The sequence below is a fragment of the Trichechus manatus genome, unplaced genomic scaffold (assembly GCF_000243295.1).
Source record: "Trichechus manatus latirostris isolate Lorelei unplaced genomic scaffold, TriManLat1.0 scaffold00065, whole genome shotgun sequence".
NCBI classification, from domain to species: Eukaryota; Metazoa; Chordata; class Mammalia; order Sirenia; family Trichechidae; genus Trichechus; species Trichechus manatus.
In genome coordinates, this window is record NW_004444001.1 from 6,757,203 (window position 1) to 6,777,119 (window position 19,917).

The 19,917-nt window shown below is 45.3% G+C and overlaps 1 protein-coding gene across 2 annotated transcripts; it reads right to left on the reverse strand.

Moving 5' to 3' along the window:
• Positions 1–7,022: 7,022 nt before the first annotated feature.
• LOC111821107 (uncharacterized) lies at positions 7,023–19,843 on the reverse strand. 2 transcript variants are annotated; one of them, XM_023734181.1, is made up of 7 exons: positions 18,874–19,843; positions 18,566–18,613; positions 18,275–18,463; positions 16,526–16,601; positions 13,060–13,193; positions 10,862–10,920; positions 7,023–9,939 (listed from the first exon to the last, which is right to left on the reverse strand). In XM_023734181.1, exons 1-7 carry the CDS (start codon positions 18,929–18,931, stop codon positions 9,691–9,693), a joined length of 813 nt encoding a protein of 270 aa, XP_023589949.1. In that variant the 5' UTR covers positions 18,932–19,843; the 3' UTR covers positions 7,023–9,690. The 2 variants fall into 2 exon arrangements, with proteins under 2 accessions (XP_023589949.1, XP_023589948.1); XM_023734180.1 differs by having other exon boundaries at positions 18,275–18,613.
• Between the last annotated feature and the right edge of the window lie 74 nt (positions 19,844–19,917).

The window sequence follows — 19,917 nt, forward strand, 5'->3', positions numbered from 1 at the left end:
CCATCTTTTTGCTATTGTGAACGATGGTGCAATGAACATGGGTGTGTGCATATGTCTATTCGTGTGACGGCTCTTATTTCTCTAGGATATATTCCTAGGAGTGGGATTGCTGAATCATATGGTATTTCTATTTATAGCTTTCTAAGGAAGCGCCATATCATTTTCCAAAATGCAGAACCAGAACTCTTAACAATTGTATTATGAGTGGAATTTTCCTCTACTCCTCTAACCCTAGTCCCCAGAGATAATCACTAAATATTTTGGTGTGTGTCCATCTATGGAGTCCCTGGGTGGCGCAAGCAGTTAAGTGCTCGACTACTATCTGAAAGGTTGGAGGTTCAAATCCACTTAGAGGCACCTCAGAAGACAGGCCTGGAGATCTGCTTCTCAAAGGTCATAGCCTTGAAAATCCTATGGAACAGTTCTACTTTATACAGACGGAGTCGAGATGATTTGGAATTGACTCAGTGGCAACTACCAACAACAATGTCCATCTAGTCACACACACAAATGAGTTTATGCTAGACATATTATTTTGTGGCTTGCACTTTTCTATTTAATATATTAAGGACATCTTTCATATCAAAGATACAGTTTTACTTCATTCTTTATAATATCTGCATAGTATTCCTTGGCATGGATATAGCATAATTTATTTAATCTGTCACCTACTAATGAATATTAAGTGGGTTTATAAAGGTTGGCTCTTGCAAACTGCGATAAGCATGGCTTATTTTTTAGTACATTAAAATATTTGGTGAAAATATGTTACTAGCATGGATTATTTTCACATGACACTTGTTGTTGTTGTTAGATGCTGTCAATTTGGTTCCAACTCATTGCAACACTATGTACAACAGAACGAAACACTGCCCAGTCCTGTACTATCTTCACAACTGTTGCTGTGTTTGAGCCCATTGTTGCAGTCACTGTGTCAGTCCATCTCCTTGAGGTCTTCCACTTTTTCACTGACCCTGTATTTTACCAAGCGTAATGTCTGTCTTAGTTTATCCAGTGCTGCTACAACAGAAATACCACAAGTGGATGGCTTTAACAAAGAGAAATTTATTCTCTCACCTTCTAGGTGGCTAGAAGTTCAAATTCAGGGTGCCAGCTCCAGGGGAAGGCTTTCTCTCTCTGTCAGCTCTGGGGGAAGGTCCTTGTTATCAATCTTCCCCTTGTCAAGGAGCTTCTCAGCACAGGAACCCAGCGTCCAAAGGACATGCTATGCTCCTGGTGCTGCTTTCTTGGTGGTATGAGGTCCCCAAGTCTCTCTGCTAGCTTCTGTCTTTTATATCTCAAAAGAAATTGACTTAAGACATAATCTAATCTTGTAGACTGAGTCCTGCCTCATTAACATCATAGGGGTAGGATTTACAACACATAGGAAAATTATATCAGATGACAAAATCTCACAATACTGGGAATCATGGCCCAGCCAAACTGACACACATTTTTGGGGGACACAATTCAATCCATGACAATGTCCTCCAGGGACAGGTCCCTCCTGATAACATGTCCAAAGTACGTGAGACGAAGTCTGGCCATCCTCGCTTCCAAGGAGCGCTCTGGCTCTACTTCTTCCAAGACAGACTTGTTTGTTCTTCTGGCAGTCCATAGTATATTGGCAATATTCTTTGCCAACACCATAATTCAAATGAATCAATTCTTCTTTGGTCTTCCTTATTCATGATACTTATTAATGTCTCTTAAAACACCAGTATTTTGTGGAATATTGAAAAACAAATCTAAATATCTTAATAAGTGTAGTAAACTTATTCAGCATTAGCTTGTGATCCACTCCCTTCATGTTCCAAGGCTACTGTCCTGTAGCAGACACCACATGTTCATCATATTCATCATGCTGTGCAACCATCACCAGTATCCATTTCCAACTTCTCCCATCACTCTTGATAGAAGCTCAGTGGCTCCTAAGGTATAGACACTTTTGAAGACAATCTTGCAGTTTGTTACAAAGCTAAATATAGGCTTACTACATGATCCAGCAATCGCACTTGTAGGTATTGACCCGAGTAAATTGAAAACATACGTCCACATAAAAATCTGCACATGAATGTTTATAGCAGCTTTATTCGTAATTGTCAAAATTTTAAGTAACCAAGATATCCTTTAATAGGTTACTGGATAAAGAAACTATGGTACATCCATACATACAATGCAGTATATTAGTCAGAGATAAAAAGAAATGAGCTATCAAGCTATGAAAAGACATGGAGGAAATTTAAATGCTAAGTAAAAGAAGCCAATATGTAAAAGCTACATACTGTATGATTTCAACTATGACATTCTGGGAAAGGCAAGTCTACAGAGACGGTAAAAAGATCAGTGGTCACCAGGGCTTCAGGGAAAGGGGAAGAAGGATGACGAGTTGGAACACAGGGCATTATAAGAACAGCGAAACTATTCTGTATGATACTGTAATGGTGGACACATGACACTATGCAGTTGTCAAAACCCATAGAGTAAGACCTAATGTAAACTATAAATTTTAGTTAATAATAATGTATTGATATTGGTCCATCGATTGTAGCAAATGTACCACAGGAATGCAAGATGTTAATAACAGGAGAAACTGTGCAGGGAAGAAGAGGAACTCTCAATAATTTTTGCACAATTTTTCTGTAAACCTATAACTTCTCTAAATAATAAAGTCTGTTTAAATGTTAAAAAGCAAAGCAAAACAAAACAAAAACATATAACTTAAAATATATCAAGGACTAGAGGGATATGGAGGACCCACACTTTCGTCTACCTCAAGCCCAACATGCCGATTTCTGTGTTTTGGGCTAAGGAGAGACGTCTTCTTCAGCGAGACACTAATGACCTACTGGTGAGTAGGCAAAGAATTAAAGAGCCAGGAAAAACTGGCTTGAGGATAGAGAGATGTGAGTGAGAAGGTAGCTGCCAGGTACTGACCACGGGATAAATGTGGGCTTTGAAATTGGTACTCTGATGTGTTTCCTTGAGAGGTAAAGTTTTAAATTATTTCAGTGATTTTGTTGTTAGTGTCAGCCTGAGGTTTCCTAGACTGAAACTTCATGAAAGACAGGGCCATTATGAAGTCCAGGTGTATATGGGTTACAGATATGATAGCTGCAGTAGGTGGAGGAAGGGGCTTGTTTTTAAAAAAAAAAACAAAAAAAAACCCCAATCAGGATTCCAGAAGGAAAGAAACTCAGGCAGGAGAAGAAAAGAGAGGACAGGCCAAATTTCTGAAGAAGAAAAGGTTGGGAAACTGCCCTCAGATTTACAATTTACATTAAAATGCAATTTTATTTACCAATGTCTTGACTCTTGGAGGACAGTATATAGTTGTTAATGATTTCCTCCTGAGCACACAGCTAGACTATGTATTGCAGCCTCTCTTGCAATTAGAGGTGGCAATGTGACAGACTGGGCTCTGGAAGAAAATGAAGTTTGCCACTTCCAGGTCTGGCCCATAAAACCTCCAGTGCAATCTTCAATATCCTCTCTTCTCATTTGCTGGCCAAATGCAAAGTCTCCAGTGGAGGGCTCTGAGGCTCTAGAGGATAGCAGAGATGCTAGTTGGAAGAACCTGGGTCCCTGAATGACTATGTGGAGCAGAGCCTCCTCACCAGCCTTCACTGTATTGTGATGCAAGTGAGAAGCTTTTATGGGCATTGTTTGTTATGGCAGTTAGCCCACCCTGACTGATGATGCACTGGGGAATACTGGCATTTCCCCTACCTCTTTGGTGGCTTCTCTGTCTTTTTTCTTGAAACATTTTCTTTGTTGCATCATCTATGCAAATGTGTCTCCCAAGGGTCAGAACTCTTCCAGCCACTTCCCTCTGGATCAGTAGTCCTGATCTCCCTTTTGAGCTCCAGACTGTCACCTCCAGCTGCTTAAGCTTAACTTTCCTGCAGTTGCTTACAAACGTGCATGTTCCTAAACCTAAACTCAGACTGGCTCTCTCTTCTAACACATCTTTCAGTGTCACACTGGCCACCAGGCTTCTCCCAGTCAGACTGGCTATAAATCTGTGTACTTCAATTCCTCACTCCCCCCACCTTCCAGATCAGACAGAGACCTGTCAGTCCCCCTCTTCTCCTTCCCCTCCATCCATCCTCTGCTGCCCTTGTGCCTTAGGCTCTCCTCAAGCTGGGTGGTGCCAGTCCCAAGCTCCCTCCTTAGTGCTACTCCCTTTTCTTCAAGTGCCAGCACCCTGGGCTATGCCAAGTCTGCATCAGCTCTTGCTTAGACTTTTGCAATAGCTGTTTTTTTTCTTCTTCCTTCTTCTTCTATTAAGAAATACTTTAAGCATACAGAAAAGTATTATCAACTAACACTTGTACCTATCACCCAGCTTTGTCATATTCTCATCTGCAAGTGAAAAATAAACGGAGGGAAGAGTGGCTTAGCTCTAGAAAGTGAAAAGTTTACTTAATCTCTTACCTTGTATTAGCTGGAATTTTACGTTACACTTAACACTAAAATACATATACAGTACCACGTTCAAGTGTTTTTCTGCTGTTTCCTCTACGATGCACAAACCTCTGATCTAACAGAAATCTTGTAACAGGACATTCCTGAAGTGTTTTATATGCATTTTTATAAAGCAAATGCCATTTGGGGTCCCTAAATTCATGCAAGGAGCTACATTTTTTCTATGATTATTTTCCTGAACTCTCAGAATTGGAAAATATCCTGAAGTCATAAAAGCATTCTTTTATATTTTTCTGTAAACATTTTATTGTTTTGCTATTCACATTTAAGTTTCTTTATTTATTTTTGTGTAAGACATAAAGTAGGAATCTGATTTTACTTTTTCCTCATATAGGTAGTTAATTGTGCCTGCACCATTCATTGAATATTCTATCGTTTCCTCCTTGATCCGTAATGCTGACTCTAATTGTCAAGTTTCCATACACGCACGGGTCTGTTTCTCTCCTCTCTATTCTGTTGCATTGGCTGCTTTCTGTCTCAGCATCACACTGTGATTACTATAACTTTGTAGCAAGTCTTGGTTTCTGGTAGAGTAAGGCTACCCCCTCGTCCCATGGCCTTATCCTTCTTTAAGTTTGCCTTGGCTATTTGTTTTGATTATTTATTGCTGCATAGCAAACTATCTCAAAACTTAGTGGCTTAAACCAACAACCAAAAAATGAAAGCAGACCAGTCAGTGAATAAGACGTTGGCGTATTGTGCTGTGTGCTATGAAGCAAAGAGCGTGGGAGGGAAAGTGAAGGAGGATACACTTTGTGTTGGGCCGGCAAACTGTCAGGCAGAAGGATGCTGCTCAAAAGTTAGGAAGCTGATACACGTGCAATGGCTTAAAGCCTTCCTGTGTCCCCAAAGCCAAGGACCAGCATTCTCTCTTCATTTATGAACACCTTCCCGTGGGCCCTGTGGTTTTGGGGTGCCTCGGTTGCCATAGACCCTACATGGCAACTGAGGCTAAGGGAAGGGGGTACATTCTTAAGGTCATAGCTCTGTAAAGGTGCCCTCAGGCCTTTGGTGGTAGTAGAAAGGGCAGCCCTCTCCCTGAGGCAGGGTGGACAGGAGGAAGTCAAGTCCTCTTATCTGGGACACTGGTTAATTAGGAATCTCTTCCCTTGAACTCCCCCACTAAGTCAGCCACACCCCTGGCTGTCTCCTCTTTACTCCTAAACTTAGGTTGTGGCTTGTATTAGAAAAAGTCGTGCTCCCCATGCCCCCTAGCTCTTTTAGCATTCATCTAGCTACAGCCATGTTTGCTTTGTATTGTCATTATTTTTTCATACATCTGCCTGCCACTCCCCTACCCTACCCCCACAGACAACAATGAGATCCTTAACGGAATCCAGAAGCATTAAAAAAAAAAAACCAAGCGAAACCCATTGACATCGAGTCGATTCCGACTCATAGTGACCCTATAGGACAAGGTAGAACTGCCCCATATGGTTTCCAAGGAGCAGCTGGTGGATTTGAACCGCGGACCTTTTGATTAGCAGTCCTAGCTCTTAACCACTGTGCCACCAGGGGCAGAGTTCATCCTTCGGCGGAGATTAGACAGGTCTATAAAACAATAACACACGTGAGGAACGTGCTTCTTAGTTCGATCATGTATGTGAGAACAAAAGGGCCACACTTGCCCGAAAGCAATGACGAGAAAGCAGGAAGGGACAGGAAAAATGGACAGATGAAAACGGGGAATTGGGGTATGGAAGGGGAGAGTGTTGACGTATCATGACGATTGCAACCAATGTCACAAAACAATTTGTGTCTAAATTGTTGAAGGAGAAACTAAAAAAAAAAAAAGAATAAAGAATATGAACAGACACTTCAACAAAGAAGACACTGAGGCAGCTAACAGACACACGAAAAATGCTCGGGATCGTTAGTCATTTGAGAAATGCAAATCAAAACTACACTGAGACACATCTCCCTGGATATTACTGGCACTAATAAATAAAAAAGAAAATAACAAAGGTTGGAGAGGTTGCAGGGAGATTGGAAGTCTTAGGCACTACTGGTGGGAATGTACAATGGTAATACCACTATGGAAAATGATATGGTGCTTCCTAGAAATATAAGTACTATATGCTCCAGAACCCCACTCCTAGGAATATATCTTAGAGAAGTAAGAGCCATCACACGAATAGACATACGCACACCCATATTCACTGCAGCATTATTCACAATAGCAAAAAGATGGAAACAACCTAAGTGCCCAGCAACAGATGAATGGATTAACAAACTGTGGTCCATACATACAGTGGAACACTATGCAACAATGAAGAACAATGATGAATCTTCGAAACATCTCGCAACATGGATGGATCTGGAGGGCAGTATGCTGAGTGAAATAGCAAAATCACAAAAGGACAAATACTGTATGAGACCACTATCATAAAAACTCGAGGGAAGGTTTACACACAGAAAGAAACAATCTTTGATGGTTACGTTGGAGGGGAGGGATGGGGAGCGGAGGTCACTAACTAGACAATAGACAGGGAACCTAGGGTGGAGAAGGGAAGAATGTGGACACATCTCGGGGATTGCAACCAATGTCACAAAGCAGTTTGTGTATAAATTGTTGAATGAGAAACTAATTTGCTCTGTAAACTTTCACCTAAAGCACAGTTAAAAAAGAAAAATAAATAAAATAACATTTCTAACCTATCAAATCAATAACAACTCAAAACTTGACATAAAAAAAAATGCACACTAAGACTCTCCACTTACTAACTGTGTGACTTTGGGGAATTATTAACCTCTGTGTGCCTCAGTTTCTCCATCTGTAAGATGTGGGAAGTACTTACCTCATAAGGATGTTTGAACCACTAATACATGAAGAGGGATCTGGCACACAAAAACCACTCCATAAATGTTGGTTTACCGACTTAACCTCTATAGCCTCAACCCTGAGCACAGTGCCCGGTGGTTAGCAGGCACCTGTAACTACCTGTCCAGTGAATACAGAGCAGTCATAAGTCTAGGAGCTCTAGTCTAAGTAAATAAATTGTTTGGGTCTTAACAGCTCATGACACTCAAGATGGCTTCTGGTGCTGGAGACAGAGCAAGGCAGGCAGGAGACCCAAGGTGGGGAGAACATGGTGAAGATGGACTCGTTCGGTGTGTATGTGGACTTGCTTCCAGGAATCTCAAACTGAGAGGGACCAGAGGTCAGATGAGGCTGCATGTTAATGTTAATGGCCTTCTTCTCCAAGCAAGGCTGGATCCTGCCGGAGTCAGGGTACAGGAATTACCCACCCTCTGGCAGTCAGATCTGGGCTACCGGAGGTGAAGCATTCAGGTAGGAAGGCGAGGAGCAGAGCCCTCAGGACACAAAGTGACACCTAGAGCATCCTGCTCCCCTCCCTGCTCCCAGCTCTCTCAACTCCCTGAGTTCCTGACCCTGCAGTTCTATACAGTATGTGCCCTGTGGTGCCATGGGCTCGGACAGAACCCTGTGCTCAACGCTGGGGACCTGGAAGATAAATGATGGCAGCAGAGATGTCACAGCATCAGGAGGTTACCCCACCTTCCTCCCAGCGGACTTCCTGACCCTCACAGACCATCTTGCCACACTTCAAACTGCCCACTCATCTCCTCTCCAATCCCCTATTCCCTTCTGGCCATGACCCAGCCTGACCCTCAGGTCCCATCCCAAGGACACTGCTGATGTCTTACTGTGACCTGAAGGCAAACAATGTCCTGTCTGATCAAACATGAATAAAGAGCTGCCTGTGTGATTGGTAAGCCCTGGTGGCGCAGTGGTTAAGCACTCCCCTGCCAACTGAAAGGTCGGAGGTTCTAACCCACCAGCCACTCCTCAGGAGAAAGATGTGGCAGTCTGCCTCCATAAAGATTACAGCCTTGGAAACCCTATGGGGCAGTTGTACTCTATCCTATAGGGTTACTATGAGTTGGAATCGACTCGATGGCAATGGGTTTTGGGTTAGATGGTAGGTGGTAGTAAGTTCCCTGTCCTCAGAGAGATTGAAGTAGAGACGGCATGACTCCTTATTGGGACTTGTAGGGGGCAGGGTTCTGACATCCCATTGGCAGTTAGATCTGATGACCTTTGACATCAACCTTGAGAAGTGATGAATCTGCAATTCCAAGCAATCTCCTCTCAAGATGTAGATGATGTCATCCTTCTGCCCACTTGGCCTGAAGTTGCCAGAGTTCAGAGTCACTTCTTTGGGACACAAAATAAAAAGGGATCCTGTCTCCAAAGGAGCTCTCGTGGCACAGTGGTTAAGAGTTGTGGCTGCTAACCCAAAGGTCGGCTGTTAGAACCCCCCAGCCACTCCTTGGAAACCCTATGGGGCAGTTCTACTCTGTCCTATAGGGTTGCTATAAGTCAGAATCGATTCAACAGAACAGGTTTTTTTCATTTTCTGTCTCCAGAAGTCCCCTGTGAAATGTACTTAAGCTGAGCAGGATGCCTTCCCCAACCCACTTTGCTTGACTGAGATGAAGTTAGCAGATTAAAGCTAGACAACCGTCTCGGGGAAGGCAGTGAAGCCAACATCAGTTTTGAGTGGGGGTGGTCGTCTATGAGCGGTAATAGGGAGGGATGCCCATCACCAACTCTGCTAAGGGCAAGAGTTGGGGGGGAGGCTCCTGAGTAGTGGGGGCACTGCCCACAACCCAGCTTTCCTCCTGGCAGGGGAGTAAGAATCCCATGAACAGATGCGGAGTTAGAGTCAGGAGGCCAAGAAAGAGAGGAGGGAGTTATAAGTGGAGAGAGAGGGGTGTCTGAGCTTTCCAACCTGGCTTGGAGGCCCTGAGAGGACAGTTAAGGGAGGGGGCTCTCAAGAAGAGAGAGTCATCACTAGAGGAACTTGTGCAATCTGCCAGAATTTCATAGCTCCTGATCAGGAAGGAAGTGTTGGTCACAGAGGAGGTGAGGATTGACTTACTCAGAGCACTGGGTCCCAGACCCCTATCTAGTTGGGCTCTGTTGTAGTAGCACTGCTTCCAGACCTGGACCCTACACAGGTGCCAAGAAACCCCCTCTATTATCCTCACAGCCTGCCTATCACAACCCTCAGACTCAAAACCTCTGCCCTCCAGGATGGTAACGACTTTCCCCCACCTCACCTCCCTTGCAGGGGAGAGATGACCCCTTGGTAGTTTGTAGTGATGTTGGCACACTGATGTCACCCCATCACTGGTAGAGCAGCTCTGTACCTCACTGGCATTGGTAAGTACTCCCTACCCAGTGAAGTCTGCCCTCAATTCCTGAGACTCCCTCCTCTCTAGGGGTGTCGACTTGGAGGGCTGGGGATTGTTTCTAGCAATGCTGACATATTCCACAAACAGAAGGGGGTCAGGCACGGGCCTCCAGCTGGAGTGGGTGTTGACATAGATGGAGTCCTCAGCGCCAAAGTGGTTTAGGTGGATAAGTGAGGCATAATGGATGTTCCCAGTGTCCTCATCAGAGTCCTTCCGCTGGTCAAAGCCCTGGGAATCAGAAAACACAGATGTCCACTGTACAAATCACAGCTGGGAGTGGTCAGTGGTCCCCTGGGGCCCAGAGCTGTGTAGGGGGTTGGTGAAATATGGGACAAGGAATTGACCCTGCAGAGCCTAGGGGAATGCCTGGGAGGAGTTGCTTCTGAAGGTAGTGAAGTCACTATCACTGAACATGTTTGAGAAGAGAGCAGGCTGGGCCACATAGCATGGTCCATGGACAAGCAGTACCAGCATTACTTGGGAGCTTTTGTTAAAAATGCACGATCTCAGGCTTCACCCTAGACTTACTAAAGCAAAATCTGTAGGTGTGGGGCCCAGGAAATTGTGTTTTAATAAGCTCTTCAGGTGATTTTTGTGCACACTCAAGTTTGAGAAGCACTGAGCTAGATGGATGGTAGAGATATTATTTGTAGAGGTGATTCTCCCAGAGTGCTGGACCAGATGACATTAGGTCCTCCCAATCCTGAGATTCTGTGATTCTGAGTCTCAGTGAGGAGAGATCTTTAGACATGACAGACCTACCCCAGGGAAACTGCCCAGTCCCCAGCCCCTGCTGAGGAAACACTCTAGGGAACCGTGTTCTTTGCCATGGGACACCCTTCTCTACAGCTCATGGAACCAATGACAGCCAGGCCATAGATCATCACATGACTTATGTCACCTGTGGGAGTGAAGGTGAAAGGCTGGATCAGCCAACTTCTCTCTGTAAACTCTAAGGAATTCAAACTGGGAACTACAGGGATAAGATGCACGCGGATAGGCCATGAGGCAGCAGGGGTGTGAGGAGCACAGAGTGATCAAGGTTCAGAGGAACTATGAGTAAGCACAAGCTGAGAAGTTTGGGGGAAAAAAAAATGATACGCAGGAAAGATAGATTCCTTGTGCCCAGGTGAGGGTCATTCCTACTCACAGTGGTCTTCTCTTTTTGGGCTGAGAGGTCATCACAGACGTGGTGTGATTCATCCTCACCTGTAAAGGAGACAGTTGAGGTTGGAGGAGTGACCTCTCCCTACACACCCCCCATAGAAATAAGAAGGAGAGGCTGGGGGTCCTGACTGGGCAGAAAGGACCCTGGCAGGGGAGATGCCAAGGCTTGCCCAGGGGACACGTTCGTGGCTGGGGATATGGTGGGTGGCCAGCACAGGTTGGTGTCCAGTGATGTAAGGAGCAGAACAAACTGGCTGCTGTCAGCTAATCTGCATAAAATCAGTAAACTTATTAACCAATTCCAAGTCCCTGAAAATTCCAAATTGAAGCATCAAATTTAAACAAACTCTATTTGCTGATGAAGTCATATAAAGTAACATCTTCCAAGGTTTTGGCCGAGGAACCCTAGTGAGAAACACATTTTACCTCATTACCCCCACCCCCACATACACATACTCACACACACTTATACACAAGCTCACACACATACATACACACACTCATATACAAATTCACATATACACGCACAAATATCTCACACACAAAACCACACACAGTCATACACAATCACACACACATACATGCACGCACACAACACTCACATACATACTCACACACAGATTCCTGAAGAAAAGTTTAATGAAAAAAATACTTAACCTTTAATAATGTGAAAACACTGACATTGTCTATGCTATTTGACTTTGTTTTTTAAAAACGTTAATGTGACCCACTATGTTGATTTTACACATTTTGAAAAATCTGTGCAGTATATAAAATTTTATAATCCACTACTACCTTGGAATTTTTATAGCTTGAAAAATTGAAATCAATGAGGTCCGAAATAATTCTGACCAGCTCCCACATTTCCATCCTGTTGTCCACGGATTCATCATTGGATTATATGGTTAATAAACATACAGGCGAGGATGGCAAGACTTCTGCTCACATACTTTGGACATGTTATCAGGAGGGACCAGTTCCTGGAGAAGGACATCACACTTAGTAAAGTAGAGGGTCAGCGAAAAAGAGGAAGATCCTCAACAAGATGGATTGACACAGTGGCTGCAACAATGGGCTTAGACATAGCAACGACTGTGAGGATGGCGCAGGACCGGGCAGTGTTTTGTTCTGTTGTACATGGGGTCGCTATGAGTCGGAACCAACTCTCTGGCATCTAACAACAACAACAAACATACAGTACATTCGTGCCAAACCAACAATAACAAAAAACAGCACAAATGAAGGCAGGAGTCATCAAAAGGGACTACTTCTGATAAATCCTGTACAAAATGCTGCAGATTTTACATTGAAAAATGCTAAAAACTTGAATGTTTGAAGATTAAAAAGTCTTTAAAGTGCTTTTAGTACTACTGGTTGCTTTTGAGTCAATTGTGACTCATGGCAACCTCACGTGTGTCAGAACAGAACTGTGCTCCACAGGGTTTTCAATAGCTGATTTTTCAGAAGTAGATCTCCAGGCCATTTTCCAAGGCACCTCTGGGTGGACTCAGACCTCCAACCTTTCTGACAGCAGCTGATGGTGTTAATGATTTACACTACCCAGGGATTCTCAAAGTGCTTTTAGGAAGACAGATTTTAAAATGATAGCAACAATTAAAAAAAAAATACCATTAACCAGAAAGTTCTTTAGATGAATTTGTTTAAAATTCTTAACCAAAAAGATGGCAAAAGATACGATCCAAAATGGTTAATACCAATTGCCTCTGAGTCAATTTCAACTCATGACAACCCCATGTGTGTCAGAGTAGAACTGTGCTCCAAAGGGTTTTCAATGGCTGATTTTTCGGAAGTAGATCGCCAGGCCTTTCTTCCAAGGAGCCTGTGGGTAGACTTAAACTGCCAACCTTTTGGTAAGCAGTTGAGTACATTAACCATTTGCACCACGCAGAGACTCCTAGAATATCCAATTTTAGGCAAATGAGTATGGTGTTGAATTGGATTTGGATAAGGAGATCTCAAACCCCTGAAGAGAGCTGGTCCATCCTCAGGGCCACTGAGCCTGCCACATTGGGTGAGCAGGAGGGGAACCAGTTTAGGTTCCCAGGGAATTCTGCCCATGTCACCCCTTGGGCCTTGGTTTCCTCAATAGTGAAATGGAGGTAATAAGCCCTGACCCCAAGGCTCACTCGGCCGGCCTTGCAGTGCCTTTGTACGGTTTACCTTTTCCGGCTCCTCCCTGGGCTTTCCTGAGGTACAGGATCATGAAGACAGCGAGCACCAACAGCAGCAGGACCGCCACCACCACGCCCAGAAGGATGAACTTCCAGTTGCCTGGAGGGCTTGGAAATGAGGACCTGTTGAGTGAGGAAAGTCATAGCCTATTGTCATGACAGACCCTCCCCAGCTCTCCTGAGGCGCCTCCTGCTGAAATGACCAGGGGGCAGCCCTTTGGTCAAGGGCTCTGACCCAATAGCCTGTGTGGTTGTGGACAAGTCACTCTATCTGGACTTATTTCTTTCTCTGTCAAACAGGAACACTGATGATGCCTCAAGTCTTTCCTCCTTTCCCCTTTCTAACTGTTGTTCCTTCACTGTCTTTCTGGACCCCGTTGTAGGATCTGTTCTCACCTCTCCCAGTATCCTTCCCTTAACCATTCTTTGTCCCAGCTCTTTAAACTCACCCCTTCTCTGTGAGGTGCAATTAGCTCTCAGAGAATACGGGCGTCATTTGACAAGCACAGCTCTGCCAGATAATAAATGCATTTTAATAGGTCCTTCTGAAGACACTGTCCTTATTATTATTATTATTATTGTGCTTTAAGTGAAAGTTTACAATTCAAGTTAGTCTCTCATACAAAAATTTATACACACATTGTTATGTGACCCTAGTCGCTCTCCCTGTACTGTGACAGCACACTCCTCTTTTCCACTCCGGATTTCCCGCGTCCGTTCAACCAGCTCCTGACACTCTCTGCCTTCTCTTCTCGCCTCCGGACAAGAGCTGCCCATTAAGCCTTATGTATCTACTTGACCTAAGAAGCACACTCTTCATGAATATCATTTTATGTCCCATAGTCCTGTCTAATCCTTGTCTGAAGAGTTGGCTTCAGGAATGGTTTTAGTTTTGGGCTAACAGAGAGCCCGGGGGCCATGTCTTCCGGGGTCCCTCCAGTCTCAATCAAACCATTAAGTCTCGTCTTTTTACTAGAATTTGAGTTCTGCACCCCACTTTTTTCCTGCTGCATCAGGGACTGTCTGTTGTGTCCCCTGTCAGGGTAGTCATTGGTGGTAGCCAGACACCATCTAGTTCTTCTGGTCTCAGGCTGATGGAGTCTCTGGTTTACGTGGCCCTTTCTGTCTCTTGGGCTAATATTTTCCTTGTGTCTTTGGTGTTCTTCATTCTCCTTTGCTCCAGGTGGGTTGGGACCAAATGATGTATCTTACATGGCCACTCGCCAAAGTGGGATGCAGACATTTTCTTTTTTTTTTAATTATACTTCAGGTGAAGGTTTACAGAACAAATAGTTTCTCATGAAACAGTAGTACACATAGTGTTTTATGACATTGATTAACAACCCCACAACATGTCAACTCTCTCCCTTCTCGACCTTATTATTTTTTATTTTTTTGGTGAAAACATACATAGCCAAAGATACACCATTTCAAAAATTTCTACATGCACAGTTCAGTGACATCGACTACACTCTTCCAATTGTGCTGCTATTCTCACTTTAGATGAAGGCTTACAGAACAAAATAGTTCCTCATTTAAGAACATTTTCTTAATAAACTTTGCTATGCCAATTGACCTAGATGTTCCCTGAAAGCATGGTCCCAAGACCCCTGCCCCTCTACTCTGTCCCTCAAAGTGTTTGGTTGTATTCAGGAAACTTCTTAGCTTTGGTTTATTCCAGTTGTACTGACATCCCCTGTAGTGTGTGTTGTCCTTCCCTTCACCTAAGATAATTCTTGTCTGCTTCTAATTAGTAAATACCCCTCTCTTTCTTTCCACCCTCGTAACCATCAAAGGATGTTTTCTTCTGTGTTTAAACCTTTTTCTGAGTTCTTATAATAGTGGTCTTGTACAATATTTGTCCTTTTGCGACTGACTAAATTCACTCAGCATGATGCTGAAGACACTGTCTTAAGTCAAAGGAAGGACACAATGGTATCCTTTCTTACACCATACCAGCTGACAGTTTCTGTCAAGTAGACTTTGACTCATGACGACCCCATGTGTGTCAGAGTAGAGCTCTGTTCCTAGGACTTTCAGGGGCTGATTTTTCAGAAGTAGATTGTCAGGGCTTTCTTCCGAGGTGCCTCTGGGTGGACTTGAATCTCCAACTTTTCGATTCATAGCCAAGCGCATTAACTGTTTGTACCACCCAGGGACTCCTTCTTACAACAGAGCAGACTCTTTTCTTTTTTTAATTTAATTTAATTTTTGGTGAAAATATACACAACAAAACCCGTTCCCATTCCACAGTTTCTAGACATAATGATCAATGACATTGGTTACATTCTTCACATTTTGTCAACATTTTCATTATTTCTGTTCTAATTGTTTCATTTTCATTTATTTAATCTCTCTGCTCCCCAGCCTTCTCATCTATGCTTTAAAACAGCTGATGAGCCCATAGCAGGCTCTTATTAGAGAAGGTGTCTGGGGATGTCATTGGTCAAAGGGAGAGAGAGACATCTCTCAGCTCAGTTGACCAGCACCACTGGGTTTTCTGGTTTAACTCCTTGAAGCAAGGAACTGTGGTTTGCAAGAGCTCAGGGTTCATTATCCACAGTGTTGGCGAGTGGAGAGAGGGTCAGGGGAGGCCAGAGGCCAGAAGAGAAACATCTATCATGCTAGTCGGAGTGGCTGGACCCTGAAAACCACCAGGCAGGGGTAGAAAAGAAGTCAGGCACGGGCTAGAGTAACCCAGAGTGTGCCCTTTCCCTAGACCCACAGTGGCTCTGTGGTAGCTCCTCTTCTCGTTCAGAAAGACAGACAAGGGCTGGAAGTAGCAAAGAGGAAAAAGCAGCAGCCCCAGTCATGTGCCTGGCACTGTACTAGGCCCTTTGAATCCACAGTCTCATTTAATCCTCACAACCACCCTGTAAGCAGTGGCCCCCCAACCAGGGGCAATTGTGTCCCCCAGGGGACATTTGGCAATGTCCGGAGGCTTTTATGGTTGTCATAACTGGGGGTAGTGGTGCTACTGGCATCTAGTGGGTAGAGATCAGGAATGCTGCTAAACACCTACAATGAGCAAGACAGCCCCCCACAACAAAGAATTTTCCAGTCCCAATTATCAATAGTACCGAGGGTGAGGAACCCTGCTGTAAGGTGAGAATGTTATTGGTTCCATTTTGCAGATAAGGAAACTGAGGCTCAGAGAGATAAAGTAACCTAAAGTTACTGTTTGACTCCCGATCCATCCTCCGAGAGCCAGGTACCTACAAGAGTGTTTTTTTGTTTGTTTTTGTTTTTTCCAGTCGCCCTCAAGTAGATTCTGACTCATGGCGACCCCATGTGTGTCAGAGTAGAACTGTGCTCCATAGGGTTTTCAATGGCTGATTTTTCGGAAGTACATCACCAGGCCTTTCTTCTTGGGAGTGTGTTAGGTGGGGGTGTTTGGCACAGGGGAGAGGGTAGGAGGAAATGGAGGGCTAAAGAGACAGAGATGGTGACAGTACCTGTCAGTGGCAAGGTTTGTGGCAGAGGCCTGGACTGTGGTACTCACAGTGCTCCTGGTGGTGGACGGGGTTGAAGCTGCAAGAGAGACAACAGTGAGGGGAGTACTCCCATCTGTTTGCTCCACAGTCCAGGGCTGCCCACTTCCAGCCCAGTCTTGGGTGGGAGGACTCTGAGAATCACCACATTGCCTGCAAATGAATGGTGGCATTGTCCTGGTTGTGTTGGATTTCCAGCACCATGAATGTCAGAATATGTGAGAGTGGCTTTAGATTGAGTGTCATACTGCCACATGTATAATGGATATCTCTACAGTCTCTTCTGTTTTCATTGATTTTGAATAGGTCATGCACTTTTGACATGTAATCCTCCTCCTACAACTCCTGTTATCTCCCATGGATAAATTTCTGCTCATTCAACCAGACCCGGGTAGCATCACCTCCTCTGTGGAGCCTTCCAGGAGGATCCGCAACCCTGGCCTTCTCCAGCAACCGGATCCCTCCTTTTGCTGGGCCTCCGTTCAATATGTTTCTAATACAGCTCTTACCACTCTGCATCATAACCTTTTGTTTACATGTCTCTCTTCCTGGCTGGGCTGTGGACTCCTCCAGCACAGGATCGGATCTCAAGGCTTCCAGAGCCTAGCCCTCTGCCCTTCATGGAGTGGGCATTGACAGCTTGGGCAGGGAATGACCAAGCAGCTGATCTGGGTCCTCTAGTTGACCAGTTATCTGGACAAAGTCAGCACCAGAGAGAAAGTCTGGGAAGGTGCCGTTCAAGCCCTAACCATCACAAAGAAATGTGGTGGAGCTTTGCAACTCTGCAGCTTTTAGGAGAAATACCTGAGGGCCTCAGGGTTAATGGTAACCCCAAACTTCCCATTCTGAGGTTCAACGTCTCTCAAATTTTAGGGGCAGATGAAAGGTGAGGACCCACAACTGCTGAACCCTAGGCTGCTACACCACCTTGCCTCACCCTTAGTCTCCCGTGTGCTCCACTACCCAGCTGTGTCCTTGTCTGTCCACATTCCTTGGCCCCAACCTTGTGACCCATCTCCAGCACAGTCCTTTGAGAGAAGGCTGGGAGTTACAGTCAAGCGTAGGGATGCCCAGAAAGGAATCATTAAGCTAGCTGTGCTGAAGCATGGGGAGGCTTTAAGATTATTGCTAATATACTGAGGAGGCCTGTGAGTAGCAACAAAAATGTTAAGAGGAATACGTATGATGTGGAAGGAAGCAGCAGCAAAAAGCCAACAGGCTTGAGGCTGGTGCTGGTTCTACCATTAACCAGTGGGTGACCTTGGGCAAGGGGCTTTCCTTCTCTGGGCCTCAGTTTTCTGCTCCAAGAGAGTTGTTGTTGTTGTTAGCGGCCGTCAAGTCGACCCCTGACTCAAAGTGCCATCCCCAGATCAGACCATTGTGATTCATAAGGTTTCCATTGGCAGATTTTCAGAAGTAGATTGCCAGGTCTTTCTTCCTAGTCCATCTCAGTCTGCAGGCTCCACTGAAACCTGTTTAGCATCATAGCAACACACAAGCGTCTACCGACTAATGAGTGGTGGTTGCCCATGAGGTCCCTTGGCTGGGAATTGAACCCGGGTCTCCCGCATGGAAGGTGAGAATCCTACCACTGAACCACCAATGTCCCTCAACAGAAGGGTAGAAGGAAAAATTTTCTAAGGCCTTTTCCAGCTCTAACACCTTGTGATTCAAGGAGTCTGAAATCCATACATGAGAAGGGAAAGAGCTCACCTTGAGATACTATCAGATGGAAGCTTCTGAGAATATGGACAACTGAGCTGAAAGAGTTGTAGTTTCCACAATAATAGAATCCCGAGTCTGCCGTCCTGAGCCCAGTCATGTTGATGATGAAGTAGCCAGAACTACGTTCATCCTGGATCGAGTATCGGGACTTCTGCACCTGGGACCTGGAGCTGGTGACTAATGGGATACACAAATTTTCTGACGTTTTCTTGCACCAGATTTTCAGCTTGTTTGAATCTTTCTGGAACTGGTACCAGCATATCAAGGAGACGGTCTCACCTTCCAGTTTCTGCAACAACACTGGTGCTGTTTCCTGTTCCCGGGAATCTGAAAATGAATCCTCAGGTCCGGGGGCTCACCTTGGCCCAACCTCAACTTCAGGGTTGTGATATGGGGATCCCCCTTGGGAGCAGTCCCCTCTGTGCCTACAGCTATAATGTTCCCAGAGCCGGCCTCTGGTCACAGCACCACCCTGCCCCCTCTCCTCTGTCCCCTCTGAGTAGTCCCCTTCACTGGCTACCTCGCCTCTCCCTCTTCCCCTCCTGTGGCCCTGTTCCTGTCCCCTGCCCTCTGCCTCTGCCCCTCACCTGAGACCCGGAGCACCAGCAGAACAGGTGCCAGCAGGTATGTGGCTTCCCAGGCCATGGGTCCTCTTCTTGAGTTGGTGTGGGGAAGGGAAAGCGAGAGGGTAGGGAAGCCCCTGAGGAGAGGGAACCAGGAGCTGGTTCGGAGTCAGTCTAGCAAATCCAGCATGCCTGAGATGGAAGAGCTGAGGAAGGCAAGGCCTCAGGTGGGGAGGGGGAGGCCTGTGGAGGAAGGGAGGCCTTGGCCTCTATGTGGACCCTCCAGCCGCTGGGTCTACAACTGGGCCTGGAACCACCTCAGCCCTGGAGCTGAACCGAGGCTCCAGGGCTCTCTGTGCTGCTGCTCAGCTGCTTTGTGTCCAGTGTCTTCCTCATTGTCTGTCATCTCCCCATTCTGGGCCAGGGGCGGAAAAGGTGTGAATGCCCAGGAGGAAATGATGGTGAAATAAAGACTACTTCTCTCTCCTGTCCGTACCACCACTACCTCCCCAGCCTTAACTTTCTCCCCGCTCCCCAAGTAAATCACGGGCTGGGGTGGGTGTTGGAGTTGGTGGGGGGAGCACAGAGAGGACTAAGCAGGGCCGTAAGCCCCACTGGTGCCCAAGGGTGGTCAAGCCTCATGGCCTGACTGGCTGGTGGTCAGTGCTGTGTCTCTACACTGGACAGTTCCATGGGGACTGGAGGGGAGAAGAGAGAGGAGCTGAAGATAGAAGTATAGGGAGGGTCCCTGGCAAAGGTGGGAGACAGAACACCTGGGAGCAACAAAAGAGCTTAGCAGTTTCATCAGAGGGGAAGGCAGAAGGTGACAGACAAGTCTAGAGGGAAGGAGAAGGGAGAAGGAGAAAGGGGGTTTCAACTCCAAATCATGTCTGTAACCCCAGCTCTCAGCCACTGTAATCACTCGACAAGCATTTGCTGAAAGACCACATTAATCAAGCACATTTTTAAAACAAGTGTCATTACAACATGGTGAATATAATTAACGTCACTGAATCCTACACATAAAAATGGTTTAAACGGTAAAAAAATACTACTAATAATAAGTGT

What these genes read in the sequence shown, in the direction of transcription:
- LOC111821107 (XM_023734180.1), bottom strand. Translation starts at nt 18,931, where the DNA reads ATGGCCTGGGAAGCCACATACCTGCTGGCACCTGTTCTGCTGGTGCTC. An exon ending in GCTGGTGCTCCGGGTCTCAG is followed by an intron (nt 18,614 to 18,873) that starts GTGAGGGGCAGA and finishes ATTCATTTTCAG; the next exon opens with ATTCCCGGGAACAGGAAACA. An exon ending in CCATCTGATAGTATCTCAAG is followed by an intron (nt 16,602 to 18,274) that starts GTGAGCTCTTTC and finishes TCTCTCTTGCAG; the next exon opens with CTTCAACCCCGTCCACCACC.